Raw genomic sequence first — 26,828 nt, forward strand, 5'->3', positions numbered from 1 at the left:
GCTGAAGCTACGTTCTGCACTTGCAACAGTAACTGGTAGAGTAAGAATGATTCGCAACGCAATAACTAGATTGGGGTAAGTTTCTTGCAGCTCTTCTTTGTAGATGTAGTTTAGCAAGTCATATGCATATTTTAGGAGAGCCTTTTTTTCCTCCTTTATAACTATGACAAATTGTTTTAACTCCATTTCTAAATCCTCAGGATCTATATCACCAAGCTTTATTTGCAAACTTTTACAATATAGAGACAGAGGATTTTCATTACTGGCTTTGATAAGAATCTCAAATCGGTAAAGAAAGTTGTAAAGCTTTGTGATAATGCTGATCTGTTCAAAACGCTCTTTTACTAGTGCAATTGACATATCAATTAGTGGCAAAAAGAAATTTGCTTTATACTGATGTTCAGGTTGCTGAGTGTGATAAACACACTCGTATGAGTAAAACAACGCATAATAATAATAAAAAAATCAATTCAAAAACGCAGAATAAAAGTCCATATGATTATGGCCTTATAATCATAAGGACTTTAAAATAAACAAATGTAAAGCGTTACAGTTTTCCAATCCTTTACATTTGTTTCTTTAAAAACAATGCGATTTATTTAAAACAAATAATAAACTTTTTATTTCATAGTACTTGAACAAAAGTAATAACATATAGCATAGTAATAAAATAAATTATTACCAAGATAAACTGTGAATTGCCGAAAACAAAAAACGATTTATAATTTATAATTAAATAACCTTGAAATATGTAATCTAAATACAAACAATAATATATTCGCATATAATCATAAAATAAGCGACTTAGAGAAATATATTTCTTCACACGATAGGCTGCTGTCTAATGGTTTCTCATTAACGGTTTGACAGATATTTATAAAGCTTGCGTTTTATAATAAAATTCGGACCTCGGGAGTGTTAAACATTTTTTTATTTTGCATCAAAAATATTATTGCTTTTTTTACGCTAGCATAATTTAGGTAATATCGTGGTTAAAAGGCCAAGTTTTTTTTTATTAATAATAACAGTAACAATATATGTTTAAATATTTTTTTAATAAAAAGTACAAAAAAATATGTTTTTAACTTTCAAAAAGGGCCCCTAAAAAAGCTGGGGTGGGGAGCCTAGCCACGGCTCTGAGTTAGTGATTTATTGGGAAGTATTTATTGATTAAGGTTAACAAGCTTTTTCTTAAATTAGTGCTAACATTTTTACTGAAAGGAGGGTTTAAAAAATGGTGTTCTGTACTTCAGCAACGTCAAATGCTCCCATTGAAACACAATATAAACCGTTTGATTTTTTAATCGAAACTTGATCATCATTAAACAATAATAACTTCCTTGCGTGATAGATGAAAGGTTTATGGTTAGAGTCAATTGCCAGATGCTGCTTAGCAAAACTAAGAGCGCTGTTTAGAAGTTTTATAGTTATCGAAGGGTAAAAATCAACAATATCAAAAATAAGAAATTTTATAAATTTCGTTACAAAAGACAATTTAAAATCAAAGTTTTATTATAAAAGACGTTTATCCCTGATCAAACTGATTCAACTTCTGGTACTTTGTGTTTTTTTCCATTGATTGAGATGAAGTAAGTTTACAAGTTCAGAGTTTAATTGGATCGCATAACTTTACTAATTCTGCCGACTTCATTTTTGGCAGGGCTAATAAACGGACAGTTGGATTGTTTGTAAAGTTTTCTTTAGGATCTTTTTATTTTATATAACAATTTGAAGATGTATGAATATCAATTTTATTAAAAACGTTATGATTCTTTAAGTTGTGTTTGCTATCTTTATTTATTTGATTCGTAACTTTTGTATTCGACTTTTTGTATGTTGAGGTAAAATCATTTGTTAGTAAATGGATGTAGTTTTCTTTAGATATATTATATAAATTGGATGTTTTATCGCAAAAAGTATACGTAAGATTATTAATGCGTATAGTAGATGTCATCTTTTAACTTGCCAAGGATATTAATGTATTCATTACGAAGTTTGATGTTTCTTATTAGATTTATTAGATTGTTTTTACATGCAGACATATCGGAAATTTGTTTAAGATAATTTGATTTTTTTATGCCCTTCCGATTATAAAAACTTTTATTACTTTTTGATTTTTATTAATAAAGAAGAGAGCTGTTAATCTCATTCTTTTAATGAATGCTTCAGTTTTATCAAGCAATTGTATTTTGTAGTCTTTTACTGATGGAATCGGAATGTTCAAGACGATTGAGTGCTCAACATATGGAGCTAATCATAGTTATTATTATTGTCATTGTTGTTATTATTACTATTACTATTATATATGATATATATATTTTTATTATTTAGGTGTCCCAAGAAGACCTAACGGTTTTGTCACAGAGCACCGCGGAAGTGCATTTAACTGGGAAGTTCACGCCTCCTTCCTTACCGTGACGCGAAAATATGTCCAAAGGTCGTTTCGAACCTGGATCTCCTGCTTATATGGCAAGCGCTCTAACCACTGCACCACGGCCGCACCAATATACATATATATATATATATATATATATATATATATATATATATATATATATATATATATATATATATATATATATATATATATATATATATATATATATATATATATATATATATATATATATATATATATATATATATATATATATATGTATATATATATATATATATATATATATATATATATATATATATATATATATATATGTATATATATATATGTATATATATATATATATATATATATATATATATGTATATATATATATATATATATATATATATATATATATATATATATGTATATATATATATATATATATATATATATATATATATATATAATATATATATATATATATGTATATATATATATATATATTTATATGTATATGTATATATATATATATATACATATATATATATATGTATATATATATATATATATATATATATATATATATGTATATATATATATATATATATATATATATATATATATATATATATATATATATATATATATATATATATATATGAAAAATGGGTGAAAATAAAACTGTATTTACATCTTTTTTTAACATTTTATTAGCGCAATTTATACGCATAAGTTTACTTTTACGAAAAAAAAATGGCATTTCCTATTGACGCGTTGCTGGGGAAAGGTATTAAATGGTATTCCGCGTGTCGCGACACATTAAACGGTATTCAGTGCACATCAAATGGTATTCAGTGCGTCGCGACGCACCATGCCTCAGAGAATCGATAAAGCGGCGAATGCTCACAATTTTAAATTATAATTATTACTTATAAAACCTTTTTTCGTACTCTCAGTCATGTATATTAGTAACATTAAAGTATTGGGTTAGTTGTTTTATTGAATTAAGCGTTAAGTAAGGCTTTCAGTGCTCATAATGATAGAAAAAGTAAAATTACGTGATTTTCGCGACATTTATTTACATTTCAAAATGATATTAAGGTCAAAATAAATATGTTTCTCTAAAACTATCGATGTTTAGAGATTCTTTTATATTTAATAAAAGAAAAGTTTTATGAAATCTTGTAAAAAAGTACTTTTCTTTGTATATATAAAACCAAAGCCAAAGGCATGAAAAACCTGAGTCTTTTTTTCTTTACAGTTATTTTTAAAAAAAGATTCACAGTGTTTTTAACTTTATTTTGCTCTTTACACGAATCAAAAGCAATATAAAAATCTAGCAGCACAAAATTTCACAATTTTGTTTAATTCGTATTTAGTTAGTTTTGCCTTGAATATTCTAAAATTTTAACTTAAATAAATTTAATAACTTTAATAAGAGCAGCCGTGGCGCAATGGTTAGAGTTCTGACTCAGAACCCAGAAGTCCGAGGTTCGACGCCGATTCCAGCCCATTAAGCGACATTGGTAAGGAAGGAGGTGTGAACCTCTAATTAAATGCTCTCCAGCGGTGCTCCGTGACAAGACCGTAAGAACTTCTGGGAGCACCTAAATAACCTAAAAAAAAAAAAATAAATAGAAAAATAAAAAAAATTAAATAAAAAAATAATTTCTTACGCGTGTCGTCAAACGTAACGCGCGAAAGAAGGCGTTTTCGTACATTGTACGCGTTAAAGCTTGCTTAAAAAAATATTTTTAGTTACAAATTTGAATTCAATAAACAACTGTTTTAACATATAACATGTTTATTTAAAGTTTTTGTGAAATTTTACTGAGTTTTTGCCGGTTTTTGATTATTCTAAGGCATAGTGCGACGCACAGTGGTCCTTTCCGGCGATATATTGTTGCAAAAGTATTACACCACAATATAAGGGTCTGAAAATTTGTATACCGGTAAAATATTGTCGTATATGTAAAATACAAGAATGACCTTGGTTAGTTATGGTAGTAAAGATAGTAATTTCATGGCAATTGTCGTAAGTAGGGTGCACTTTTACTGTCTTCAGGTAAAAGGAATAAAATTTGAAATTCACTAAGTGCCGTGGTTTCAATATTCTAAAGTTATTTTCTTAGAAATGAAAACTGTCTACAACTGGCAAAAGGCTTATATTTCTTAAAATGTCTTTATTTGTCAAGAACTGTAATTTTAGTATTTATTTTATATTTTGTTAGATTTTAAAATTAAAAAATGATAATTTTTTTTTTGCTATGTTGAATTATCGTTTCTTAGAAATATTAAGCACAGTAAATTTTGTATATTTTTAATTCTTTATTTAAAAACAATGTTAATAGTAATATTTTATAACATTTATTTTATTTTTCTGGGGATTAATTTTAAATCAAACCGATTTTAGTTTTGTTTTTATAAATTACCAGTATATAAAAAAAATCGAATTAAACTAATATTGGCTTGCGATATGAAAGTTGTAAATATAGTTTGTGGTTTTCAAGCCCATTCAAGTATGCAGTCTTGTGCATGATGAGACGTCAAATCCAATTGTTTTGCTAAATCTGAAAACTTGCGAAGACTGGGGTCAATCAAATCTAGCCTCGAGTCTATTCAGCAATTTAGCGGGGCTGTTGCTTGTGCAAAGTTGTCTGGCAATGTTATTCGAAAGCCAATAATCGGTGGGCCTGACAATGTTCTGATTTTGGAAATGATACCACCAATAGTATCACCTTATAAGAGTATCACCTTATAAGAGTTGTCAATCATCTTTTCAAAGTACTTAATATTGCTTGGATAGAAGCTGTCAAATGGCTAGCTGTCCTCCACCTTAACTAAGCCTGTATAATGGGGGCCAGTTCGAGGGAAATGAATGCAGGAAGCTTCTTAAAAATATAAATGTGCTCTAGCAACTTGCTAATGCAAACTCGATTCCCAATATTCTTCATATAATTAAAGCATTCAAAAGTTTCAATATAGTTGTAAAAGCTTGCTTTGGTCCTTCAGCCGGATTTTGCTGAAATAATTGAAAATTTCAAAAGTATAACAAAACAATAATCATCCAGATTACAAAGAAAGATTGTTATGCTGCATAACAAATCTGAACAGTAAGCATCTTTAAAGAAATGCTACCATAATTTGATTTATTAGATTAGGCTGTAGAAAATCACAGCTTACGGTTTATAATGAACATTTTAACCAATTTAATCCTTAAATGCTGTTAGTAACTACAAATTTTGCATATTGCATGTAAAAATATTGAAGAGTATTTGACTAAAAGAGTATATTGATTATTTTGAATAAATTTTTTGAAAATTAAAGACCACATCTTACAATTTAATCAGATGCTATTTGATAATAATATAATGTAAAAAATAGGGTTTATATCAATATTTTTTGACTTCATTTTGAAAGTTAATGTATTTAAGAAGGTTTCAAGGGTCAAAATAAATTCCTTTAACTAGAACGTTTTATTTTGTTTTACCGACTGATAGTTCTTTTGTCATGTTTTGCACTTTTTTTGCATTTTGGAAGTAGTTTATTCTTAAGGAAATGTTTGCGCTATGCATAAGCCAATTCAAACTACGCTTCAAATAGCAAATCAGTATTTTTGTCTATAGAATGAAAATGGTACATTTAGCAATAAAACAATTATATTAAAAATTGTTGATATTACATAGTAGAACACTCGTGTAACCTTTATTTTGAAAATAGTGATCGAATATCAAAGTAACTGGTAACATTTTGAGGTCTAAGAAGCAAAAAACTAACAAAATATAAACTAAAACTGCCATAAATCCTTAAGCAGTGAACTAATCAAACTGAAATTTTATTCAGAGTTTAATGTGGCTATATGCTACTTTTGCACCAATTTTTATCAAAATATATGTAGTGGTTCTTGCTCTACATGTGTTTTTATTGTCGCACTATCAAGTCAAAATTTCACCTAATTTGAACATTTAATTAAAATCATTTTCCGCGTATAAAATTTAAAGATTTCAAAATTTGCATCACAGGGTACCTTGATGTGTACGCTATCACCATATATAAGTGGTGTTTTTGGATCAGCTAGGTTGGCGTTATTAGGATCCGTGCAAAATAGAATAGCATTTAATGAGGATAAGGAAATTGCCACAATATATGTTATCTCGCAATTAAAAGGTAAAGGCTATGAGAGACTTTTACCGTTACTTTTCTTAATAAAAAGAGTAAACGTTACTTAAGTAAACGTTTCTTAAGGCCAAAACTGATATCAGCAACTTACATAAGTACATACACAACCTACTGTGTTTGCCTGTATGGTCAATAAGTTTTTATACATGATTGTATATAAAAATTTATTGACCATAAAGACATAAACAGTTAGCAGGCTTCAAGTAAATCGACATTGGTATTTATACTTTATTAGTATTATGCTTTAATTTTTAGGTATATGCAGGCCCGCCGTGAGGCTTTGCGGCGCCCAGGGTCAAAATTTCCCAAGCGCCCTACTGAAAGTGAAAGCTGATCTAATGATCCATAATTCAATACATATAATATGCCATTTGATAACAAATCAAAGAGTATAAAAGAATATAGAATTTTTTAATTTTAATTAATGAACATTTGAACCGTTTATTTCTAGATAATTGCAATGGTCTTTTGACTTGGTTATACACTCATACATAAAATGATAAAGTCGACACTAGAACATGGTAGTAACAGACCAAAGACAATCATTAAACACTATTGGATGTTAAGAGCAAAAATTTGTCTAGAATACAACAGCTATTGTTGTTTCAACTTCAGAGGAAATTGATCTTTCGAGCTTTACTCATGGCGAATTTGGAAATCACTTCACCGTAGCACAACTTTTTGGCAAGATCATGCTCAATGGAAATAACCAGAAGATTCGTGAGTTGTTCTTGGCTCATTGTAGACCTTAAAGCTGTCTTAACTAGAGCAAGCTTACTAAAAGATCTCTCGCCTTCCGCAACAGAAACAGGGATGGTGTTGAAGATGCGCAGCAAAATGCAGACTGATTCGAAGAGCGGCTGAAGACCTTTCTGGTATATTCCATTCAATAACGTCATGGAAGTGAGAGACTCTTTTGGACCAAAAAGATTGGATCGCTTCAGAGCATCGAGGTGGCGGACCTCTTCAATAAGTTTCTCTTCCTCAACATCGGTTGTGTAGATTTGTGCCAAGACCTTGCATTTCTCCTCCAATTGGATAGGTGCTTCAACACTTTCTTCTGATTCTTCTTCATTTGACATAACAAGAGATTTCAATGACCACAAGATCAAAAACATATTCGTCGTCTTCTTAGCAGCTTGGAATCTATCGCTGACCTGCTAAATAAGAGTATCAAGAGCGGTATTGAATACGCTCACCTCAAACTCTTTTGCTTCGTCTTCATGGAAATGAGCGGTGTTCCTCACCTCTTCGTGAAAGGTCTTCTTTTTTTTCGTCCTCTTCTTCACAAATTCTGATTGAAAACCAAAAGAAGCAAGACCAGATGCTATCAAACGTGCCTTATTAAGGATGCTGGTCCAAGATGATCTCAGTCGATTTAGATCTTCAATAAGAGTCTTAATGAGTTTCATCTCGTCGTCCAAGGAGATATTTTCTGATTGGAGTGCAAGGCTCACGTAGTTGATTGATTGAAGAGTTTTATACCAAAAAGTTGTCATTACGATGAACTCGAATGAATGAACCCACTTCTCCAGAGATTTTACTTCATTCAATTGATCAGCTGTTAGATCAAAATTGCGGAGCTTTTTCAAAGATTCGAGGATTTCCCTGGATCGCTTGACTAACGGCTTCACGACCTCAATTCGCGCACTTCATCTGATTTGCGACGTTTGATGAAGGGAAAAACCAGTGGTTTCAATCAAGACTTTCCACCGACTAGGGCTTCCACTGAAAAGATTGTAAAGTGACTGGACTCGGCCAAAGTAGTTCTTGACTTCAACTGAAGATTCAGCAGAATGAACACCAGCAAGGTTGAGACTATGAGCGCTGCATGGCATATATGAGGATTTTTTGCAGTATAATCGCCTGTACTCCTTTTTATATACCGGACATGCTCGCTCCATTGTCACATCCTTGACCTCTGCAGTCTTTGAGATCGATTTCATTTTGTTCTAAGACGTCCATAATAAGCTTGGCAATGTCAGCACCTATCTTTTTTTCAAGATTCTCGACCCTCAGAAAGCGCTCCTTCACGGTCCATCTTTTGTCAGTACCAAAGTATACAAAGCGGAGAACAAAGGTGATTTGCTCGGTGTGAGAGACGTCTGGAGTCCCGTCCACAAGAATGGAATAGTAGATGGCCATATGAGCTTCGTTGATGATGGCACCGTGAGCAATTCCTCCACACTCTTTGATGAATTCATTTTGAGTGCTCCAGCCCAAGTAATGGGCATTCATTTTGTTACCTTCTTGTTGGCAGCGGGAAACTTCTTCTAAGTGTAGTTAGAGAGTCTTGTTGTGCTTGGCCAAGAGCTCTAAGGTAGCTAGAAAGTTGCCATTATCGTCTTCTCCAATCATTTTTGATGAACCTAAAAATTATAATAATAAGACAGATTTATTTAAAACAATAAAGAAGCATTTATTTTATTTTATGATGATTCTATGATGATTTTATATTACGATTTATGAATATTATATTATATTTATTTAAAAGAATAAAGAAGGATTTGTTTTATTTAATGATTTCCAAATCATCTAGTTAATCTTATAAATATAAGCTAAATAGATTTAAAGATAGTCGGTATCACAATAGAATAATTGTAAATAGATTTACCTCTGAAACTAAGGTTTCGTGACGCTAAAAAAAGAGTAACATCTAAGATGCATCGTAGAATTTCACGCCACCTGGCTGCTTCATTTCTTATCGAGTTTTCAAGAGCTGCATCTAATCCGCTTTGATTTTCTAAGCTTTCTAGCGCCGTTTTCCATTCTATGTAAAAGTTTCGATGCTGGGCGTTATTCTGGTGACTTTTGACTTTCAGGTAGCTTGTGCCAGTTGCAGCTTATTTCATCATTCCATCTTAGAAGGTGCGACTGGTGTTTGATCCCAAAAGATTGTTTGCTTCCAAACAGAGAACACGGAAAGCAAATAAATGATTTCTTAGATACACTCCAGACCAGCCAATCTCGGCATATCTTCTCCCCGTTGAGAGAAGTTTCGTAGAAAATTGATTCAGGAACCTTCTTCTTATTAGAATCTTTCGGGAAAGCTGAAGGATTTCGAGGAAGCCCCTGTAGAAGCACAGAATCTCTTTCCACTTTGGAAAGATGTGCTGCCCACAAAGCAGGATCATTGGAAGGAATGGTAGCAATGGGTTCTTCTGTTGGCAACACCTGAGAATAGATTTTAAAAAATCTTATTTTATTAGCTTAAAAGTTTATTAACATCATTTCTTTTAAAGAGGTAGAACTAACCAAAATATTCTCTTCATTCACAGCTACTATTCCGATTTTTGATAAGGGCTCTCCCGAGCTTTCAGAAATGTCAGTGACATCGTTTTCAGTTCCAACCTATAAAAATAAGTTAAAAATTTATATAACATTGAATTAATCAAATGGGAAAATATCCTTTCATGGGAAAAACTATTTACTAATTGAATCGATTGACTTGGCAGGAAAGAGTTTGAAGCAGTAGGATTTTCATCTTCTCCTTTTTTTGTAACTGTAATACCACAGTCTTGAAGAGTGCGTTTGTTCTTTTCCTCATTCGCAGTTCTTTGAGCAGCATTCTTTCTTACTTGACAACCAGAATTTTTCTTTTTAAAACCAGACATGTTTTAATTCTTTTTGAAACAGCATCCGCTCATAAGCAAAGAACTGTTTGAATTTCTTCTTGATTGGCTCTATCAGACTATCACATCGGTATCACGTGTTTCAAAATTGTTTCAAATTTGAGAGGTTTTAAAAATTAGAGAAATAAATTTAATAAAATTGTTTTAATATTTTATATCAATATCAAACTACTTGGATTTAATCTAATCTCTTTTTTTAATAAAGTAAAAAATCTCCGTTTTTAATTGAATGAAAATCTCCGTGCACTAAAGTTATTTTAAACATTTACTCTAGCGGGTTGTTAAATTAATCATTAGTATTCACTTTATTTGCGAGTTTCCGCTATATAAAAAGAATCGCTTTATTCTAATTTCTTAGTTTTAAAGCATTAATTACTTTTTTTATTTAAAAAGTCCAATTATGAAGCACTTCATTACAAAGTTGAAAATTTAAACTAAAAAAAATTGACCGGCCAAAAAAAGCAATTGACCGTCTATTATATGTTTTAGCTGGTCAAATTGACCGGCTGCCTTTGATTTCTTATTTTCCACGCTGCTTCCCAGTCCTTCATCTTTTTTTTGAATAAACATGAAAAAAAAAATTATTTACATTCGGCTTCGTGTGCCCCTGTCGGCCTGACGCCCGGGACAAAACAACCCAGTAGACCCCCCTCACAGCGGCCCTGGGTATATGAAGAGTACACTGGGAAAAACGGCATAGTCACATTTAAAAAGTTTTGAGAAAGTATATATTGACTTGATTAAACTATCTAAAGTTTATTTTACAATAAAACTTTTTGTAATTTTTATTAAAAATTTTTTTGGGAGAATTTTATACAAAGACATTTATAAATAACCAATGTATACTTTCTCGAGACTTTTTTAAATTGACAATGCCGCTTTTTCGCCTGTGCTGAGCAAAGTATGCTCTTCGTATGCATATGCTCAGAAAGTTATTGCACGAAAAAAAAAATGATTTTTTACAATAGAATATTTGATTTTTATATAATGGAAATTTTTGACGTTATTAAATATCCTAAATGTATTGTCTTTAATACCATGCATGCTGTTGTCATTTAAACTTATGACGTGTCTTGTTACATTTTTCAAACAAATATTTAAACATTTAAACCAGATTTGTGCAATTTATAATTGTAGTGGTTTTTTTAATAAACTTTCTTTAAAAAAGAGAAATGTTCTTTATTTTTTAGCACTGATTTTTCAAGATTTCATTTAAGTCAACTTCAAGCGTTTCCATTGATTATAAGTTATAAGTTAAAAAAAACAAATTAAGAAATATTTGAAGTTTAAGCAGAAACTGATAAATATATATATATTTTTGTAAACTTAGAAATCAATTTTCGAAATCTTTTAATCAAATAATACACTTGAATACAACTTTTGCGAACAAAATCTTGAATACATCTTTTGCTAACTTAAAAAAAATGCAGCTAAGGAAGAAAAAATTGCTCGTGTTGTTATCTGCATTTGTATTTATTTTTTTCATTAAATTTACGACAAGTATTTATATTCCAATATTAGACGAGAAGAATTCTTTACACGCAAGAACAAAAATTGAACTCGATGAATTGGAAAATAAAATGGCTAATCTTGAAATCAAATTTAAAGAAGAAAAAGACTTAGTAAAGAATATGCTTGAACTACAAAAAAGAGCTAAATCAAGAAGATACCAAATTAAGCAAATTGCAACGCTATAATCAAGCAGATACCAACTCAATATTAAATAATGAATTCGGTTTAAAAGCAATTTTTGTGAAAAGAGCAATGATGCTATTGTTTTATTTTCAATCATCTATGTTTATTGAAGAAAAAGAAACATAGAGTAGTTTAATTTGTGAACACGATATTTTTGCTTATTTTTTCAATAATAATAAGTATTAATAATAAGTAAAGGCAACATTCCATGATATATTTATTTTTAAAAACAATATTCATATACTAATTGTTTTAACTAATTATTATTATCTTTAAACCTTAAATTTTCTTCTTATTATTTATTATTTTCTTCTTATCATTTATTATTTTCTTATTCTTATTTATTATTTTCTTATTCTTATTTATTACTTTCTTCTTCATATTTATTATTTTCTTATTATTATTTATTATTTCCTTTTTATTATTTCCTTTTTATTATTTATTATTTTCTTCTTATTATTTATTATTTTCTTCTTCATATTTATTACTTTCTTTTTTATATTTATTATTTTCTAATAGTTATTTATTATTTTCTAATATTTATTTATATTTTCTTATTATTATTTACATTTTCTTATTATTATTCATTATTTTCTTCTTATTATTTATTATTTTCTTATTATTATCTATTATTTTCTTCTTATTTTTATTATTTTCTTATTATTATTTATTATTTTCTTATTATTATATATTATTTTCTTCTTATTATTAATTACTTCCTTATTATTATTTATTATTTTCTTCTTATTATTTATTATTTTCTTCTTCATATTTATTACTTTCTTTTTTATATTTATTATTTTCTAATAGTTATTTATTATTTTCTAATAATTATTTATATTTTCTTATTATTATTTACATTTTCTTATTATTATTCATTATTTTCTTCTTATTATTTATTATTTTCTTATTATTATATATTATTTTCTTATTATTATTTATTATTTTCTTATTATTATTTATTATTTTCTTATTATTATTTATTATTTTCTTTATATTATTTATTATTTTCTTATTATTATCTATTATTTTCTTCTTATTATTCATTATTTTCTTCTTATTATTTATTATTTTCTTATTATTATATATTATTTTCTTCTTATTATTTATTATTTTCTTATTATTATATATTATTTTCTTCTTCTTATTTATTATTTTCTTATTATTATTTATTATTTTCTTATTATTATTTATTATTTTCTTATTATTATTTATTATTTTCCTATTATTATCTATTATTTTCTTATTATTATTCACTATTTTCTTATTATTATCTATTATTTTCTTTAAATCTAAAACTTTCTTTAAAATCTCCTTTTAATTAAAATGATTAGCATCGTAAAGAGAGAAAATATAAAACAAAAACAAAGAACAATTGTTGCAAAGTTTTTAAAGTGCGAAGACAAAGTAAGCGTTTTAAAAAATTACCGAGTACTCATATCATGGAACGAAAAAATATTGATAAATGAAGATTTTATTAAAAGAACGTTCAAAAAAGGAAACTTCTTTTTTTGAAACTTTTTTTTGAAAAATTTTTCTTTGATAAGTTTAAATAAGGAATATAAAACCCTTAAAGATTACGCAGGGTTTAAGAAATTCCTAAAACTAAAAACATATAATAATAGAGGTGGGTTTAGTAACTCTCTTTAGCAACATCGCATTTCTAAAGGCAAATATTTATCAAGATCTACTTGACAGACTTTTAATGCATGTTCATTAAAATCTTCTTTAAGTCCTGCATTGTTTTGTGTGGAAATCTAATCTCGTAATATAATCTATACTAATCATCTATAGAACTCAAGGTTCTCAGACCTCCAGCATTAAAATTTGTTTACGTTATGTTGTTTATAAAATTTTCTGCATACTCAATAGTCATTTTTTATTTGATTATTCATAATAGATTTTTTAATACTGTTTTAGGCGCCGCAAACCTTACGGTCTTGTCACAAGTCAGCCTGAAAGAGCATTTGACTAGGAAGTTCACGCTTTCTTCTTTACCAATGACAAAATATATGTTCTGAAATATATGATTCTTTTGCTTCTAATACAAGCGCTCTAATCACTGCACCACGGCTGCTTTTTGGTTATATGCTTATTGTATTTCGAATAAAACTGGTTAATGTCTTGAAAACACTCTTTCAAATCTACCCAAGACAGTTTGGTGAACATTGTGGAGGCTATTCTAAATCTAAACATACTCTCCCCTACCTAATAATAGGAAGGAGGGGGTAATAGTTCGGGGAGTAGACACAACAGTAAAAAAATCATAGACTGGGGCGTTGTAATTGTTGGGTTGGGTGGAGATTTTTTTCTGCAACATCTTTAAGTTTTAAAGCTGATAGGTAAATTATTAAAAAAAGAGGTAATTATTAGAGAGGGTGGATGTTTTGAAAAAAATTTTTTGTTTGGGGGAAGGGGGGGTAAGTAATTAAGATCAAGGAGATTTTAATTAATTACTTCACCCCCCCCCCCTAAGTGCATTTAGCAGGAGGAATTATTCGATTTTTGTTGGATTATGTACATTAATATTATGTTAGATCAAAATTGTTAATATCTTCGCTATTTTAAATTATTGGAATTTTTTTTTTGTAACATTTAAAACGCTTAGGCTTAGGCTAATAGGCTTAGGCTCTTTTTGTTTTTTCTTTTTTTTTGTATCTGTAAGTGTACCTAAAATGCTTAAATAACCCCTCAATTTTACCCTATTGCCACATATGTGACTTTATACACTCTGTTTGAATTAAAAAAACAAAAACTCTTTTCTATTGTTATAAGACAAATACTCTAGAATAAAAAAAGTATAATTTGAGTGAACGACATAAAACCTCTCTCTGTTCACAAGAAAGTTAAAAATGACGTTTTAATATAAACCATAAAGCGTCTCAAAGCATAGATCGCGGGCTCCCGAAACTACCTGACTTAAAAACTGTGTTAATCACCTGTATCTGCAATCATCGTGTCGCAGAAAAAATTAAAAAAGTTTTTTACAAAAAAATTTAAAGCAAATAAAAATTAAAAATGTTCTATAATTAATAATATGGCGTTCCTTAAATTGAGTTAAAAAGTATTTTCGACTAGTCAGCATGTATTATATTCGATAAAGAGAAAAGTATGAACTATATATATTATATTCGATAAAAAAGATATATATATATATATATATATATATATATATATATATATATTATATATATATATTTCACCATAAAAATTAAAACCAAAAATCATTTTTAACTATATTTGCATATAACCTATTTCTACTTGACTTTCTATTGTCTTTTCTATTTATATTTGTTATCGGTACCAAACCCATAAAAAAAGCAAGGCAAATATTAAAGATCCAGCAGATGAATATACTGCCCATTTTGAAAACTTTGTTTGGTATTCAAACTCTTCTATTTCTCGTTTTTCGTCATCGATTGAGGTGAGTTTTGATTGGCTACTTGAAGTATCTAATAAATAATTTTTAATAAAAGGTATTTTAAACTAATATATGAAATTTATATATAAATATATATATTTATATATATATATATATATACATATATATATATATATATATATATATATATATATATATATATGTATATATATATATATATATATGTATATATATATATATGTATATATATATATATATATATATATATATATATATATATATATATATATATATATATATATATATATATATATATATATATATATACATATATATACACGCATTTATATGTATGTATACACACATAATAAATAACAAATATAATCTAAAATTTTATTTAAACTATATATTTTAGATTTTGATAAAACAAAAATGGGTTTTTATGAGTTTAAAAAAGTTTCATCCCAAACTCTCCTTCAATACTCTCTCATAAATGTGTATAAATGAACCTTGTTTTCCTGCCTGTTGGAAAATGGCATCTGAGGTTTCGATTTTGTACTCTGGAGATCACTTTATCCTTGCTAATTATAGTCCAATCAGTCTTCTCACTATTTTTAGCAAGTCCTTTGAGACTTTAAACAACCCTCTCATTCCACTAGTGACTTGTTAACTGTTTTAACTATCTAACGTTTTTTAACTGTTCTAACTGAAAGATTTTATTGTGGATCAGATGAAAGTGGCGAGGTAAAGGCTATCAGACATACTGATTCTTCTTCTTTCTTCTTGATATAAGCTCACCTCGTATGGTGTATCTAGAAAAGTTTTTAAAATTATTGAATCATTATTTTTTTGATCGCAATTATAATATTTCGCTCATCTATATATATATATATATATATATATATATATATATATATATATATATATATATATATATATATATATATATATATATATATATATATATAATGTAAAATATATATATATATATCTTATCAATCAACGATCACCAAATTAAGAGATATCATGAGCCTCTTCCATCGATCATCGGTCAAAAATGAAATTCTTCAAAAATTCGTTAAGAGGATGAACAACGGGAGAGAACTTAAGCTGAAGTTAGATTCAAATACTTGTTGGGGCAGCCTTCATGATGCTTGCGAAAGGTTCTTGAAGTTACTTGAACCTGTGAAGGAAGCTCTGAACCACAGGGAGATTGACAAAACCTACTTATTGGCAGATATCGACTCAAAAAGATTGGAGGAGCTGGTAAAAGTTCTGAGTTCAGCAAAGTTGGCAATTCAATTCTTGTCAAAGAAATCAGTAAATCTCATCGATTGCAACACAGCTATCAAGTTTCTCTTGGACAATTTAGAAATGCATGATCATTAGCTCTCGCAGAACATCTTCTTGGCTATCAAAAAGAAAATCAACAAACGCAGAAATGACGTTCTTCAATCACTCACCCTTTACTTGCACGACATTAACAGCATCAATGGGCCAAATCATTTTGCTACATCGACTGTTGCAGCTATGAGCAAACTTGCAGGGAAACTGATGGAAAGACTCTTCAGCACTGAAAATGATGTTTGTGAGGAACAACCTGAACAGCAAGAAGAACCATCAGCATCAACATCACAGCAGGTTCAAAGAAGTTTAGCTGAGCAACTGACACTTGCCTTGAAAGCTTCAAGAGAGGTCACCAACAAGCAGGCAGGCAAAGTTATTGACTACAAAAAGGAGATACAGATGTATGTAAAGACAGAAGTACGCTCACCAACTCTGGATAGACTTTTCGAGGGACTGAAGACAATACAAGCAACATTAGTAGCTGCAGAACATCGTTTTTTGGAAGCAAATATTCTTGTGAGCAAAGCTCGCAACCGTCTTTGTGATGAGAACATCGATGCTATTTCTTTTTTTAAATGCTATTTCCGAAATAAATTAATAAAGTAGATTTAAACATAAACTTTGAGTTCTTTGTATTGTTTTTTGTATTTTTTGATTAAAAATTTTCAGGTTTTAGAAAGGAAAGAAATATTTCAAAGCTCATTTCCGGTAACGGTAATTCCCGGGAATGAGCTTTTTCATTCCCGATATTCCCAAAATTGAAATTCCCGGGAATTTGAGGATCACTATTAATGAACAATTGTCATATGTGGCCAACATTAAAATTTCTTGTTGGGATGGATTAAAGTGCGCAAAAAAATTTGTTCAACCTAGCCTGAAATATACAATTATTACTTGGTCATCATATATAATAAAAGATGTAAAGACTGCTGAGAAAATACCAAGATAAACTACAAAAGTGCCAACCATCATCATCATCATCATCATCATCATCATCATCATCATCATCATCATCATCATCATCATCACACAAACATCTTTATTAAAAAGAGACATATATCCTATTTCAAACTTAAAAACTGGAGAAACTTTGAACAAAAGTAGAGTAGAACAAAAAATAAAATAAAAAAGTTAAACTTAAAGAAACCCCATTTTGTCTATTATTCTGTTATTGCCATCATTATGATAAAAAATAGCATAAAGTACAATTATTATCATCACACAACAGTAATTTTGACTTTAATAGCAAAACAAAATACAAATAAACTTTGTAAATAATTAAATAAAAGTTGTTTTTCTCATGCTTTTACTAAAAAAAATTTTTTATATAAACAATTATGGTATTATGATTAAGATAAATGATATGCGATAAGATAACTATAAGAAAAGTTATTAAATGTTAAATGATGTGTGATAAGGTATCTATAAGATAAGTTATTACATGTTAAACAATGTGATGAGGTAGCTATAAGATAAGTTATTAAATGTTAAATGATATGCGATAAGGTAACTATAAGTTATTATGTTTAAGTCATTATGTGTATTATGTCATTTTAGACTAAAAATAAACTTACGAATACTTGATGCACCTATTTCAACACCCATATTAATATCTTTTGAACTTTCTTGAAGGCTATCATAATAACGTGGTTTGTTTATTGTCTTCCACGTCAGTGCACCAAGTTTCTCTAATGGAACAGGCCTTGTAAACAGGCTTGTTAGCATCATTATGATGATACAAGAGAAAAATATAATCAATGCTAAATAAAAATAGAAAATTTATAGACAAAAAAAAAATTAAGAACATATACATTTGTAAAAATCTAAAAACATCTTTTCTAATCTAATTGTATATTATCATATAATAATAATTATAATTATATAAAACCATATTATACATAACAAAATTATAGTTTGCAATAAAAAAACTAAATAACAAATTAAATATTTATCATTGCATTTTTAATGTTACAATTTATTTATTATATAAAAAAAAAGAAGAAAAAAAAGATCAACATTTTTATAAATAAGCAATATATAAACAATACCATAAAACATAAAATGAAGCTTAACAAATGCAGGCCTATTGTCAATTTCACCACAATGAGGCTGAGGAAAAGCAACATCCATACCCAATCGAATTACACCCATTAACAATCCAAATACCATGCTAGTTAGAGCCCCAGCTTCAGTTAAACGAGCCCAAAGCATGCCTACCAAAAAAACTGCACAAGTAGGGGGTGCAAGGTAAGACTGAATTGTTTGTAAGTATTTAAAAAGCTGACCACCATGCCCCTCTAAAAAAATATATTTCTTTAATTATGTGTTTATCAGATTGTTAAAAAACATTGTAAAATAATAATTCTCATAAAATGTGCTTAAATAACTAATTGTAATTCAAGTAATTATAATTAGTTATAATTATCAATTTAAAAGCCAACACTTGATTTGTTAATAAGGAATAATACGTGAAACAATGGGTATCCATGCAATTCCCACTCCTACTAGAATAACTACAACAAGACGCCCAACTAAAATAAGTTCTTTGTTTGTAGACTTTGGTTTCAACACTCTATATATATCCATTGTAAAGATGGTAGAAGAACTGTTAAATGCTGAGCTTAGAGATGACATCAAAGCTGCCAACATTACTGCCAACATTAGTCCTACTAAACCTTGAGGAAGAATTGTCAGTACCAACCTGAATGATAAAGTTTTTAAATAAAATAAAAAACGTAATAAAATTTTAATTTAAATGAAGAAAATAAGTCTACATATTGCAGACTAATGGCTTAGTGCATCACAATACAGATTACTGCAAGTAGTCCTTAATTTAGTGCATTATATGGACTAATAATCCTAATTAATCCTAAAAATGTAAAAATAAAAACTATTTTTACAACTTTTAATAAAAACTTTTTTAATATTTATTTAACTAAAAATCAAAATTAAAAAAAAGTTTATACGTTATATGAATAAAAACCTTTAGGTTTTAAATTTTAACACAAAATTTTAATCAAATAACTTAAATAAATTATGAAATTTAATTTAAAACTGTTATATAGCAGATTTAAAACAAAAAAAAAACACTGTGTACCTAGTGTACCTAAGGCTGCTCTGTGTACTTAGGTACCTGTGTATCTAAAGCTGTTTGTTTTAAAAATAAAAAATATCAGCTCACTTCATTATACTAATTACTTCCTATTGACAATAATATTTTTTTTAACGAATAAAAACATTTAACTTAATAGCCTTAGGACAACTAGCTGCTGTAATTAAAAATAATTTTATATATAAAATAAAAAACAATCTGTCATACATTTATTGAATTTAAAAATCTTCAATACTCAAAATTTTTTAGGTACTTCAATTTGAATCACAGGTTTTTAAATAACTTTCTTTTATACCCCTACATAAAAATGGAACTGTTTTGGGTTTTGGTGTTACATGAAATAAAAGGCATTACATGAAAGAGTTCTGTTCAGGCCTGAAATTGATTTTGATACAAAAGTGTCTAACTCCATAATTGTTGACTCTTTTAAGCAATTATTAAATTAAATCTTTCTTTTTTTTTTCAGGAATTAATTTATGCTGTACTGTAGCATTACTTTAAGGTTTCAAACAATACACTTTCAATAGACTCAACTAAAGACAGGTTACAGAAAAAAAATAAAAATAAAAAACTGGATATTGAATAACAATATCCTTTAATCAAATATTTATATCTAACTCTATTCAATCAAATATTTATATATAATCCAGGATACTCAAAGTGTATTTATGATTCAAAGGTTGCGTACAGTTGAAATATGTTTCAGATAATAAAAGATACTTAAAGTTAAATATCTCATAATTAGCGCAAGGTCTCAAAGATAAAATATGACTTAAAGATATGAAAAATGATAAACCATTATGATATAACCATAGCAAGTTTATAAATGATTAAGAGAAATGTGTTAAAAAAGAAGCAAACAACTGGGATAAAAAGAATAAGTTGCCATGGTTTTATACAAAAACAACAACAACAACAACAAATAAAACAATATAATGATATCTTGCAATAATTTATTTAGACAGTACCATAAAACTTTGTCCACAGATAAGAAATTGCTTACTGTTGAATATGTGAACAAAACATTTCATATGTGATTAAGATTCATGAATAAATAGTCATATGAGTCTTTATCAAAAGCAACCATTAAACTACAAAACATGTGTTTGCTTCATTAACTCTTATGCAAACCCTCTTATCTTTTTGTCTGCATATGTTAATAATAGACTAAACAATCAATAACGACTTTAGGTTTGACTTAAGACTACTTTTAGGTAAAAAATTGTATCTTGGGGACTTAAGGCTGTTTCTTTGCTAAGTCAATATTACATTTGGATATAAAAAAGTAAATAAAATATTAACAATATATGATTCCAAAATCGCATGCAACAAAATATAACAGAAATATGAACAAAATACAATAGCAACATAAACAAAATACAATAGCAACATGAACAAGTTTAACCAGTGAATAAAGAATAAGTTTTCTTTACTCAACTTTTTCTGCTTTAATATTAATAATATTATTATATTGTTTCTCAATACAAAAAGATTTTATATCTAACAATATACATAAACAATAATACAAAATTGATATATAAATTAAATATATATAAAGTTTTGTCAACAAGTTTTATTAGCAACAAGCTTTATTAACAACATGTTTTGTCAACAATAGGTTTTGTCAGTAACAAGTTTATTATAACAAGTTTTTCAAAAAAAATTTTTTGTCAACAAGTTTTGTCAAATTTTTTTCAAAGAAAACTTGAAATCTCACTTTGGGTATGCTTCATTAGAGCAGCCATACGGATTGTTACATACTTTTTTACAAGAGATAGGATCAGCACATCCAATAATATCTGGATATAACACTCGAGCTATCATGCCAGGCATAACCATTATATATAAAGGTAGCAATTTTAAAAAACCAGCAATTATTGTTCCTAATCTTGCATTGACTAGATTTTTAGCACCAAGTGTGCGCTGAACAATAACCTTCAATAAAAAAGTTATTGAAAAAATCTTATTTTATAAAAAAAAATAAAAATAGCTTTTGTAATCAATATTAAAATACCTGATCTGTACACCAATACCAAATACCTGTAACAGGTAAAGAAAAAATAAGACCTAGCCATGGATATTCAGGATCATCAAGAGGTCTAAATAAAAAATGTCATGAGGAATAAAACTATAGACAAAACAGAAATATATAATTTTATTGTACTTTTATTTTTACCAATTAATATTGTCAAAAAACATCATCGTAACCAGTGACCTTTTCTAATGTTATTAACTATATTATTTGCAAACAACCTTGAAATGAAAAATACATTTAAGAAATATATTTTTATATTATAGATTGATATTATAGATATATATTAGTATAGATTGATTGATAGATTTTATTTTATTAATACTTCTGTATAAAAACTTCTTATAAACGGAAAAGAAATCAAAACTGTTTTAATATAAAAAAAAATAATTTATTTCCAACTTATTTTAAAAGAAATTTAAAATTTTAAGCCTAAAAACTAAAAGAGTAAATAATATTTATTTAATACTTTAAACACAATTCTTCTAATTTACAAAAAAATTTAACTATTTAACTTCAGAATTAAATTTCTATGACTTAAAACATTTTTTTTTTTATATAATTTTTCTGAACTGACCGCATTCTTAAAAACTCTAAAGATCTTAAATTTTTTTCTTAAAGTTTTAACAATTAACAAGTTCTCATATTTGCCTATTAAACTGATCACATATTATTTATTTTAAATTAGTTCCATTTTTGTGTAAATTAAATTTTATATGCACTATCGTCCATAATTATTTGAATGACATAAACTTTTTTTAAAAATTCTTTAATTTATTAATTTTTTTTTTTGCACTATTTGTTAATTTTATAATCATAAAAGTATTTTGATTAAAACATTATGATAAAAATCAATAAAGTAATAAAAATGCTAAAGTGGGCAAAATAAAGACTACTTAAAAAATAAATCATAAATCACTGTTAACATGGAACATCGTGCTAAAGTTTGAAATCTATGTTTTCAAGAGAAGATTGTTAGTCCAAAGAAAAGTTGTTGAACATATTATAAAGCAGTGCATACTATTGTAAAATATGGCAGATGTAGTGTTTTATAATGCCACAGGTGACAAATTTTTTTTTAGAAGAAAAAAAATCCAAAATTTAAATCCAAAATTATGAATATGTGCAACTCCTTGCTTCTGCTTTACTAATAATCAAAAAAATAGGTTAAGTAATACAACTATAGCTAATATTTTATTCAGGAGTTAGTAAGAAATTATTATAATAAAATAAAAATTGATGAGTAATTCAAATTGTATGATAATTTAAACGCATATTCTATTAAAATGCGGAAGTTTACAAAGTAAATGCTGTTTAGGGGATACAAACTCTGACTCCTAGGGGCTCTTAGTTGAGTAAAGGTTAGAGATGGTGTCTAGATAAAAATACTCATCTTGGGCAGATGTTAAATACATTTGGCTATTGTCTTGTAGAAGGCCTCTAAGGCAAAGACTAAAGTGGTAATCAGATTCTATATATTTCAGCTGTCAACTCATAAAGACTTCATTAGTCACAAACTTAGCCTGGGCATTTAAATTCATGAGAATTCACCCATTTGTCAGGAAACTTGGTTTGAATTCACAGAAAATTCCTTTATGTGCATTTTTTTAGCACCACTGCACTTTTTGATATTTTTTCTGATCAAATTGACAAAGCCCTTTCCTTTTACCCTTCAGCCATTATTGTTGCTAGTGACTTTAATGCTCATTACTAGAGATGTGGCGCATTTTTTTGGTTCTTGTTTTTTGGATTCTTTATAGGAAAATTAGTACTGAAATTTATTAAAATTCTTTTTGTTTTGATATCCTTAAAGATTACCACGGTTGGAGCAGTCCTGTATAAAAACTTCTTAGATAACTATATTTTCCTCCATTTTATTTGATTGGTTTTAATGTTATTTATATATATGTATACATATATATTATTCTGATTCACTCACAACAAGGCTGTAAGCAACCACAATTAAGTTGGAAGTTAATAGGAAAAGAATATATTTGTAGAGCAAGGAAATGGTTGACCGAAGACTTAAAGAGTTGCAGCTGTATGAGTCAGGAAAACATAAAGGTGGGAGAGAGTTCCCGAGGGTTAAAATGTGAGGAAAGAACCTAGACAAATAAAAGTTTTTAGAGCATGCATGGATAGATACAGTAAACAAATTAAACTTAGATAGTTGGACCCACTCAGATAGGGTGGGTCCAACTACACTTACAATGCATTTTAGGACCTTGTCTAGAAGAGAAAGAGCATCATTAGAAGAACCATCCCAAATATGACAAAAGTAGGATGAACAAGAAATTTGTAGAGGTAGAGAATGGAATCAGGAGTAAGAAAATGGCAAGCACAAAAAAAAAAAAGCAACTTTAGCGGATGCTAATTTAGCATTTGATTGTATATATGGTTTACATGGAAGGTAAATATTAAATGATAATCCAATAAGGCATAAAGAAGAGGACTTGGTGAGTAGGCTGACATTTATTAATATAGGAATGTCAACAGTATTGCGATAATTGTTTGCAGTAAATAACTGAGTTTTGTTGGAGTTAAAATTTACAAATCTCTGCGAGCCCCAATCTGTTACAGAAGTGAGATCAGATTCAAGATCGGCTGCCTGTTCAAAGCAATCAAAAAGAGAAGACTTTTTGTCAAGACAGGAGTATAAAGTTGAGTTATCAACAAAAAAAGCTACTTTATATATAAGGTTGACTGGAAAATTATCAATGTAGATAAGAAATAAAACATGAGCAAGGATAGAATATTGAGGTACCACAGAAGTTACTGAAAATGAAGGTAGTGTTGGCCTTCGAGGATGACTTTAATAAAGTAGTTAAAAAGAAACGGTTTGATAATCCCAAAAACTTTCACAGATACACCATATGAAGCATGCTTATGAAGAAGACCAGCATATATATATATATATATTTTATATATATATATATATATATATATATATATATATATATATATATATATATATATATATATATATTTATATATATATATATATATATATATATAAATATATATATATATATATATATATATATATATATATATATATATATATATATATATATATATATATATATATATATATATACATATATATAAGGGTGCCTTTAACCCAACCCCCCAACCCCCCTCCTTTAGATAAAAAATTAGAACTCAGCTTTTTTCATGTGCTTTGGTTATCTTTTGTGATTAATTTAAGTCTAATTTAAGTTTAATTGTCCAATATTTAATTTAGGCTCATTTTCAATTCAACTGGTCCTTTATATTTAAAAAAAAGAAAACTCTTTGAAAATAGATCAACTCAGTACTCAAATGAAGGGAAATTTTATATAAATCCAAGAAAGAAATTGTAAAAAAGATATTAAAAAATATTCAAAAACTCATCTTTTTTATTTTTGATATAAATGCTGTAGTTTTTCTGCAAGAGAATATAAAAAAGGATTAACACAAAAAATATCCACACCACATTAGAAACACTGAGTTGTGATTATCTATCAAAAGAAGTTAAAAGGCACCATAATATCTTTATATACATGCATGCTTATATAGAAAAAAAGGATATCTTTATATATATATTTTTATAAGGGCCTACTAGCGATAAACATTTTTTTGACAAATATACTAAACAAACAATGTAAGTCTAAAAAACTACACAATATACAAATAAACAAAGGAATAAATAATCTAGATAGATTACTTATTTCTTTGAGTATTTGAAGTCTGATATTAAATTGGCATGGTATTATATACTAATATATTTATATTATCTAAACTAAAATGGCACCTTTCTTATAGGATAAGAATAGTTTCTATATATAATGATAGTACCACAGTTGCTAGGAAGTACAATATGACAAATAAACTTTCTCATACAGTATACTTAGATTTATAACTAACTTAAAGCTAATTTTATTTTTTATTAAAAACATGTTTAATTGGTGTTTATACATGTAATTGTGCTTTTAATGATCAATTTCAAACTTTTGACAATCAATCAAAAATTTATTCAAAAAAAAAAACTAAAAAATTGCTTAAAAAAATTAGATAAACACCAAAACAACAAAAAACACCAACAACAAAAACATGTTTTTTTGCAATTCTACTCATTACACTGAGTGGATTGGCTCTAGTGATAGTGATTTTGCAGGTGTAAAGACCTACAACTTTTGCCTTTGTATCTGTTAAGGTTGCATATCTTTATCATGCTTACAACTTATTTACTCTGGTTTCTATTCTGTATCTTTATAAACCTTAAATCCATCTTTGTATGGAATACTGTTACTAAATCTGGAGTAGATTTTCAAATATTGCCCTTTCTATTTTAGACAAAGTGTATCAACCAATGTTACATTGTTGCAATCTTACTTCTCTTTCTCTTTTCTATAAATAGTATAATACATCTTTTGTGCCATTAACTAAAACACATTCTTGTGTTACTTGTATTTTAATTAAGTCTCATCCTTTTACTGTAACTGTTTCAAAGTGCTCCAAAAATTTTTATTTACCTAGTTTTTTTCTCAAACATCAGTTCATTGGAATTAGCTCCCTTCATCTTGTTTTCCTGATTCAAATAATTCGTAATCTTTTAAGTCGTCTTTGGCCATTGGTCAATTGGAGATAAATATACAGTTTTGTTATATTTTGTTAGATCTTTCATTTGGTCAAACTATGATTGCTGTAGTTTAAAAAATATATGTATATTTTTCATTATTATCTAATTTATGGCAACAAATCAAATTTTCAAACTCTTCTCCTGCAAAATGTCATATGTGCAGTTATCATAAATTGACCAATGGCCACAGATATATATATATATATATATATATATATATATATATATATATATATATATATATATATATATATATATATATATATATATATATATATATATATATATATATATATATATGTATATATATATATATATATATATATATATATATATATATATATATATATATATATATATATGTATATATATATATATATATATATATATATATATTTATATATATATAAATGTATATATATATATATATATATATATATATATA

General features: G+C 27.5%; 3 protein-coding genes across 4 annotated transcripts in view; all 3 read right to left on the bottom strand.

The window, feature by feature from the left end:
• Positions 1-8,440: 8,440 nt before the first annotated feature.
• LOC136091006 (uncharacterized) lies at positions 8,441-8,800 on the bottom strand. The gene has a single exon (XM_065817990.1). The coding sequence runs from the start codon at positions 8,798-8,800 to the stop codon at positions 8,441-8,443; it is 360 nt and encodes a 119-aa protein (XP_065674062.1).
• A 558-nt stretch (positions 8,801-9,358) lies between these two features.
• On the bottom strand, positions 9,359-10,176 carry LOC136091007 (zinc finger MYM-type protein 5-like). The gene is made up of 3 exons (XM_065817991.1): positions 9,994-10,176; positions 9,818-9,913; positions 9,359-9,736 (listed from the first exon to the last, which is right to left on the bottom strand). The coding sequence occupies exons 1-3, from the start codon at positions 10,174-10,176 to the stop codon at positions 9,359-9,361; spliced, it is 657 nt and encodes a 218-aa protein (XP_065674063.1).
• A 4,937-nt stretch (positions 10,177-15,113) lies between these two features.
• The window catches only part of LOC100197279 (sodium/mannose cotransporter SLC5A10), a 31,685-nt gene continuing 19,970 nt past the window's right edge, over positions 15,114-26,828 (bottom strand). For both annotated transcript variants that reach the window (XM_065818228.1, XM_065818229.1), the window contains exons 9-14: positions 21,745-21,829; positions 21,448-21,665; positions 19,087-19,319; positions 18,667-18,915; positions 18,193-18,378; positions 15,114-15,341 (exon numbers count right to left, since the gene is read on the bottom strand). In XM_065818228.1, the coding sequence (XP_065674300.1) occupies positions 15,184-15,341; positions 18,193-18,378; positions 18,667-18,915; positions 19,087-19,319; positions 21,448-21,665; positions 21,745-21,829 (1,129 nt within the window). In that variant the 3' untranslated portion in view covers positions 15,114-15,183. The remainder of the gene's footprint in view (positions 15,342-18,192; positions 18,379-18,666; positions 18,916-19,086; positions 19,320-21,447; positions 21,666-21,744; positions 21,830-26,828) is intronic.

Source organism: Hydra vulgaris, chromosome 14, assembly GCF_038396675.1.
Source record: "Hydra vulgaris chromosome 14, alternate assembly HydraT2T_AEP".
Lineage (NCBI taxonomy): Eukaryota > Metazoa > Cnidaria > Hydrozoa > Anthoathecata > Hydridae > Hydra > Hydra vulgaris.